This window comes from Choloepus didactylus, chromosome 18 (genome assembly GCF_015220235.1).
Source record: "Choloepus didactylus isolate mChoDid1 chromosome 18, mChoDid1.pri, whole genome shotgun sequence".
NCBI lineage: Eukaryota > Metazoa > Chordata > Mammalia > Pilosa > Megalonychidae > Choloepus > Choloepus didactylus.
In genome coordinates this window covers 26,263,958-26,269,957 of record NC_051324.1, presented here as the reverse complement: position 1 = coordinate 26,269,957, position 6,000 = coordinate 26,263,958, and the positions used below count along the sequence as shown (strand labels likewise).

At 44.2% G+C, this 6,000-nt stretch overlaps 1 protein-coding gene across 3 annotated transcripts in view; it reads left to right on the top strand.

The window, feature by feature from the left end:
* The first annotated feature begins 1,771 nt into the window (after window positions 1–1,771).
* The window catches only part of NLK (nemo like kinase), a 233,664-nt gene continuing 229,435 nt past the window's right edge, over window positions 1,772–6,000 (top strand). For all 3 annotated transcript variants that reach the window (XR_005212568.1, XR_005212567.1, XM_037808135.1), the window contains exon 1: window positions 1,772–3,364. Coding sequence is in view for 1 of the 3 variants with exons in the window: in XM_037808135.1 (XP_037664063.1) it covers window positions 2,910–3,364 (455 nt within the window). In the remaining 2 variants the exon portion in view is untranslated. The remainder of the gene's footprint in view (window positions 3,365–6,000) is intronic.

Sequence of the window (6,000 nt, the reverse complement as noted above, 5' to 3'; positions counted from 1 at the left end):
CATTAAGTGGGACAGACAAGCTCTCTGTCCTTAGTAACCTCAATAAGTAATTTGAATATAGAGTTCTCAGTGCTATGAGGCAGGCAGTACCATGGATATATATGACAGAGACACATACTCTAGAACAGGGTTGGGAAAGCTTCCAAGAAAAAAGCAAAAGAGACCTGAAGAATGAGTGAAAGTTGGGGGAGTAGAGGGTGGGCCAGAAGTGTCTGGGCTGAAGATATGCATGAAGGTTCTACAAGAAGTTCAGAATGTAAAGTGTAGAGGGGGGAAGTGAGAGAGAAGGATATAGTGGTAGACAGGAACCAGATCGGCTGGACCAGTTAGACTTATTGACTTACTTCAAAGTAGCAGGAAGTCTTTGAAGGGTTTTATTCAGAAGAGTGGCATGATTAGACTTGCATTGTTAAAAGATTTCTATACCCCCAGTGAAGAACGGATTAGAGGAGAGATAGTCTGTAGGCAGGAAGATGAGTTAAAGATGCTAGAGTTGTAAACTTAGGTAATGATAGGGGGACTGAAGAGAAGTGGGGACGTAGAAGTGTTTAAGACTTGATAAATTGGAAGGAAAGGAGCAGAAAGGCGAAGAATCAAAGATGACTTGCAGGTTTCTGAGTGCACAGTTTTAGTAAGGCTAACATCTGTAAACTTATTATTTCACATTTAAAAAGAAGAGTTGATTCAGGTAAGTAAGGTTATGCAAAAGAAAGATATTTTAATAAGAGTTCAATGAATGGAATTTACTTGACTTAGAAAATATGAGGGAGAAATTACTATCTTTTTAGTTAAGTTTCATTTTTCTGTTCTGGTTAAATTTGTATAAGTAGCCTTATTGTCTATGGAGAGTAGAGTTCTGAATGCTGGAGATAACGCCACTTTTTTGCCAAGATCAGGATTAGCCATGGAGGACTAGCCATAGGCTATTAACTATCAATCTACTGAGTTTCTTCTGTAACTGTCTTGTTGAGTTAACTTGAACAATTTGAACCTTGAGTTTCTGAAGCTCAACATCCTTTTCTTCTTTCCCTATTTCTCCACCCCTTGCATTTTAAAAAGAGAGTAGTAGATGGCTCCAGTCAATGGACCAGCAGTAATTTGAACTCTGCCTTCTTCGTCTCGGTCCCGCCCCTTTATCTTTAGGCCACACCCCTTCACTTGGCCCCGCCCCTTGAGGAGGTCGTCGCGGAGATGACAGCGAATTCTCTACAATCCTGCCCTATAGAAAATCAGAAGGGCGGGACTGAAATCAACATTTTTTTTTCCATTTGTCAAATCAAGTGTCTATCTGCCCCCAGCCCCAACCCACTTTATCTTCAACCCAAGGATTGGTTGCTCTATTCTTTGTCCCCTGCTCATGATTGGTCCTTTCATTCCGCCCCTCTTTTCTAGCTTTTGCAGGCGGGATTAGCACGCAGTTTCCTGCTTCTGCCAAAAAAAATAAAAGAAGAAAAAGAAAAAAGGAGAGAGGCGAAAGAAAATGTCACAGAGATCTTTGGTTTTCAATTTGCTTTCAGCCTTGTCGGTCAGATCAAACTCTGCCTTTTGATTGGCCTTCCTACCTGCCCATCCCGGTAAAGGGGCGGGATTTCCCCAGGAGACCCACACCTTGCTGCCACTGGCCAAACGGTGAGCCTGTCTGAAGCTCCTGGCCCAGGATTGGCGGCGGACGCGGACAGGTGGGCGTGGATTGGCTAAGGCAGCCGGTCAGTGTGGGGCGTGGGCGGGGCCTCGGCGGCTGGTTGCGCGTGTCCGCTGCTGTCTCGGCTCTATCCGGCTTTGCTAGGGGAGGTGAGTCCGGCCGCGGCGGCACGGGCGGCTGAGGAGGAGGCGGCGGCTGAGGAGAAAGCGGCGGCGGCGGCTGCGGAGAAAGCGGCCGCGGGCACGGAAGCCGGGTGGGGGGGGAGACGGGGAGACGGAGCAGTCTTGAGCCCTGCGGGGGCCGTCGCGCGGGGGGACCCACCCGCTCTCCCCCCCAACCCTCCTCAGCAGTAGCAGCCGACGGCGGCGGGGGCAGGAGTCAGCCGGCTTCCGACTGTACCCCGCCCGCCTCCCGGGGTTCCTTTTCTTTGGCCCCGGGACCCTAAGCTCATCCCGGGGCGGTTCCCTCTGTCTGGGCGTCCGAGTGCTGCCCATCTCGACTCTTTCATCCTCCCTGCACCTCCTGACCCTCACTTTGCCCGGATTCTCTTTCTCCTGTCTGTGTCCTGCCCTGTCGCTCCTCGCTTCACTCTGTTCCTCCTGCCTCCTTCCCTGGCTCATTCTGCCCAGGAAAGTTTAGAACCCTCCCCCGACCCCGCATCAAGTCAACCTGACTAGGAGTATGGGGAGATGTAGGAAGGCCTGAGAGTTCGAGGTTGGGGGGGGGAGCAGGTTTCCCTGAAAATTTCCCCCCATCTTTTTAATTTGGGGTGGTTGGAATTTTTTTAAATTGTGTTTTTGAGGAGGTGGTAGGTGTTCAGAAAAGGATGTGGGAATGGAAGGGGTAGATGAGTCAATCCTCTTACAGGATTCCAGGGGTGGTGTGTTACCTGATCCTTTTCGTGTGTGGAATTCAGGGGGTCGGGAGGTTTGGCCTTTATTCCCACATTCAAAATTGGAACCCCCCCCAAAATTAAGAATGGAGTTTTAGTACCCACCTGTGGCAGGAATCCTGGGGGGAAGGGGTCCTTTTTTCCTTTTTCTTTTTCTTTTTTCTTTTCTTTTATTTTTTTGGCAACTCACACCCTTCCACACACACCCAAAAATTAAACACCAAGATCCTCTAAGTTGTTTGGATTGACTGATGAAGACATAAAGCCAGTTACACTCTATGTTTTTTGAGGTGGAGTGAGTGGTTTTCTTCATTTTTAAATGGCCAAATGACAGCTTGACCCAGTTTGCTTTCCAATCAAAGAGCATTTTTTTGAATGTCTCTTTGTGGCACAAGAGCCAACGCAAAAATGATGGCGGCTTATAATGGCGGTACATCTGCAGCAGCAGCAGGTCACCACCACCATCATCACCACCTTCCACACCTCCCTCCTCCTCACCTTCACCACCACCACCACCCTCAGCACCATCTCCATCCGGGGTCGGCTGCTGCTGTACACCCTGTACAGCAGCATACCTCTTCGGCAGCTGCGGCAGCCGCAGCAGCGGCCGCAGCTGCAGCCATGTTAAACCCTGGGCAACAACAGCCATATTTCCCATCACCGGCACCGGGTCAGGCTCCTGGACCAGCTGCAGCAGCCCCAGCTCAGGTACAGGCTGCCGCAGCTGCTACAGTTAAGGCGCACCATCATCAGCACTCGCATCACCCACAGCAGCAGCTGGATATTGAGCCGGATAGACCTATTGGATATGGAGCCTTTGGTGTTGTCTGGTGAGTATCAAAAGAAACAGACCTTCTCATCGTTTCTTCTCATGGTTGTGATTGGGCAAATCAGCCCTCGTGGTTCTCTCCATGTTGACCAAAGTGGAGCAAGCTTCTCAACTCAACTGTAGGAAGCCACCCTCACTTATGTGGAAAAGAGGCCTCATGTGTTGACTATCCAGGCTTTTGAATCATGGCAGATTTTGGTCAAGAACCCACTGATGAGTAACACACATAAGTTTGCTGTCTACCAGACTTTTCTCTTTAGAACAAAAGCAAGTCACCAAGTATAGGATCAATAGAGAAATGTGTGAAATACTTATTCCTCTAAAGACCTTTGTCATCCTTTCTCATATATTTGTTTTAGTTTGGAGCCATTGCTCAATTGCAGCAAATATCACAACTGACCTAAACTCTTTTCCTTATAATAGTCTTGTCATTTGGATATTCTTTGTATAATTACTTTCATTATCCTTTCAGCCTTTTCACTCTTATTTTGTGATCTTGATACCCCAGAAGGAGAAGGCCGAGTTCCTAGTTGAACCAGTTAGGATCCTTGCTTGAGTGGTTTATTTTAAACCATACAGCTACAGTTGGGAAGCATGTAGCTTTAGCCTTTTGATAAGAATGCATTAAATATAGCACTATACATGAGTACCACAAATGAGGTCAGTAGACTGTAGCTGTGCAGTGGCCCATATTCGCTGTAATGTTTTAATGTCATTTAGTGTCTTTTAAATTGCTGTTATCCTTTGGTCTGTTGGGGTTGCCTAGTAGGAAGTATACTTTTTAAACAAATGAATCTGTTCTACTTTCACTAGTATTATGATAGTTTTAAAAGTCTAAGAGCTTCTTAAATGCAACATTTTGGTCATTTTTAGGAAGGAAGATAAGTTTATAATAAAATGTATTTATCAATGTAGGGTGCTATTCCGGGTTTTTTTCAAGGATTAAGTAGTCTGGTGTGGATAGATGAAGTGATGTTTTTAGAGCATTCAAAAATAGATTCTTGTTAAGGTCTAGTTAAGCTCCCATCAGCACAGGAAAATGAACTCTTTGGAACTAGCCCTGTAAATGTCTCCTTTCATCATTATTTTTGAGACTGTAATTGATTTGAGTATCATTTTCACATTATATGTAGCCATCCTTATTTATAGTTCAGATTTTATAATTTAGGCTACTAATTGATATGATCCGTCTTTTGAAACTAGTGGAGTCCAGTATTTTACCCTCAAGATCTCCAAGGAGGTATGCTGCAGCAGTGCTTCCTTCTCCAAGGTATGCGGATTCCTAGTGGGAAATGGAGTGTAGCCCGTGTCAGTGCCTCTTCAGTGGCTGTGCTCAGGGACTTGCCTGTTTCTGCCTTCCTCTCTCTCTTCCCTTCCATATCCTGTCCCCAGGGATTTCACTGTGAACTTCCATTCCTTGCCTAACCCTCAAGGATTTCAAAGCTTTGGTGAGAGAACAAAAAAACAAACAAACAAACAAACAAAAAAGACAAGAAAAAGATTGTTCCTTTTAGCTTTGTCATTGATTTACTGACTGTGAGAATTTGCTTGGATTTTCTTAGATCTGGATGTTCTCTTTCATTTTAGCAGTTTGCATACAATTCTAAGAACTAGGGTTACTGAAAGGGAAATGGGTTCCAAAGTTAGTGACCAACGATGGCTTTCACCTACACTTCCATCAAAAAGTGATATGACTTGTAGAAGTTTAGGTTGGTGGTAAGGGAAAATATTTTTCAAGATGAGTGTTGGGGGAAAACTGGAGTGCTGAAACATCTCACACAGCAAACCTTCTGGTAGTGGGTACTATGAATCACTAATATATGAAAATCCGAGTGTGTTTTCTTTGAACCCGTTTTAGAGCTCTTTGGCTGACCTGTTTGAACCCTTCTAACACGTTTGGAGTTTATACAGGTACTTGAAGTACCTCCTTCTATGTACCATCTATTGCACTTCAACTGTTTCATGTTTATATTGTCTCATTCACATTTGTAAGCCCCTTGAGGGTAAGAACTGTGTCTTCTGTAGTACTTTTACTCCCCACACCTGGCATGATCCTGTGGTATCTTTGTTGCTTGGTTAACTGATCTCTTAGTCAGGTCCTTCCTTTAAGTTTTTCTAGTTAGCTGCTCTGAGTGTTTTTCATCAGCTATTACAGGTGAAGTACAATTTGGCATGAAAAAAGGGAAGAGTTTCAGGTGTGTGCTTTAGTATGCAAATACTTTTCTATTTTTATATTTACATACTGGTGACTTGCTGTGTGAATTGCTTATTATCTTTGGAATTTAACTGTATGACCTGATAAGATTCTTGAAACTAGAGATTTGAACACCAAATCAGAGTGAATTACATTTGTATTCTGAAACCCAAGCTAAATATATTAGGTTTTTTTTTACTTTTTTTTAACTAACTGAAACAGAATTTTTCTTTATTTAGAAAGTACTTAATGAGTCTGAAATAACTGTTTTCTAAATGGACAAAATACTCTCCCAGTGATACACCATTTGATTCAGAGCACCAAATAACTACTTGGATATTCTAAGAGTCACTTAGATTCAAACCTGTATTCAGTTACTGCATTTGTAGGGCCATTTTTTGCATATATTCTTCTGACATAGCACATCTGCCCTTTTCCTGGAC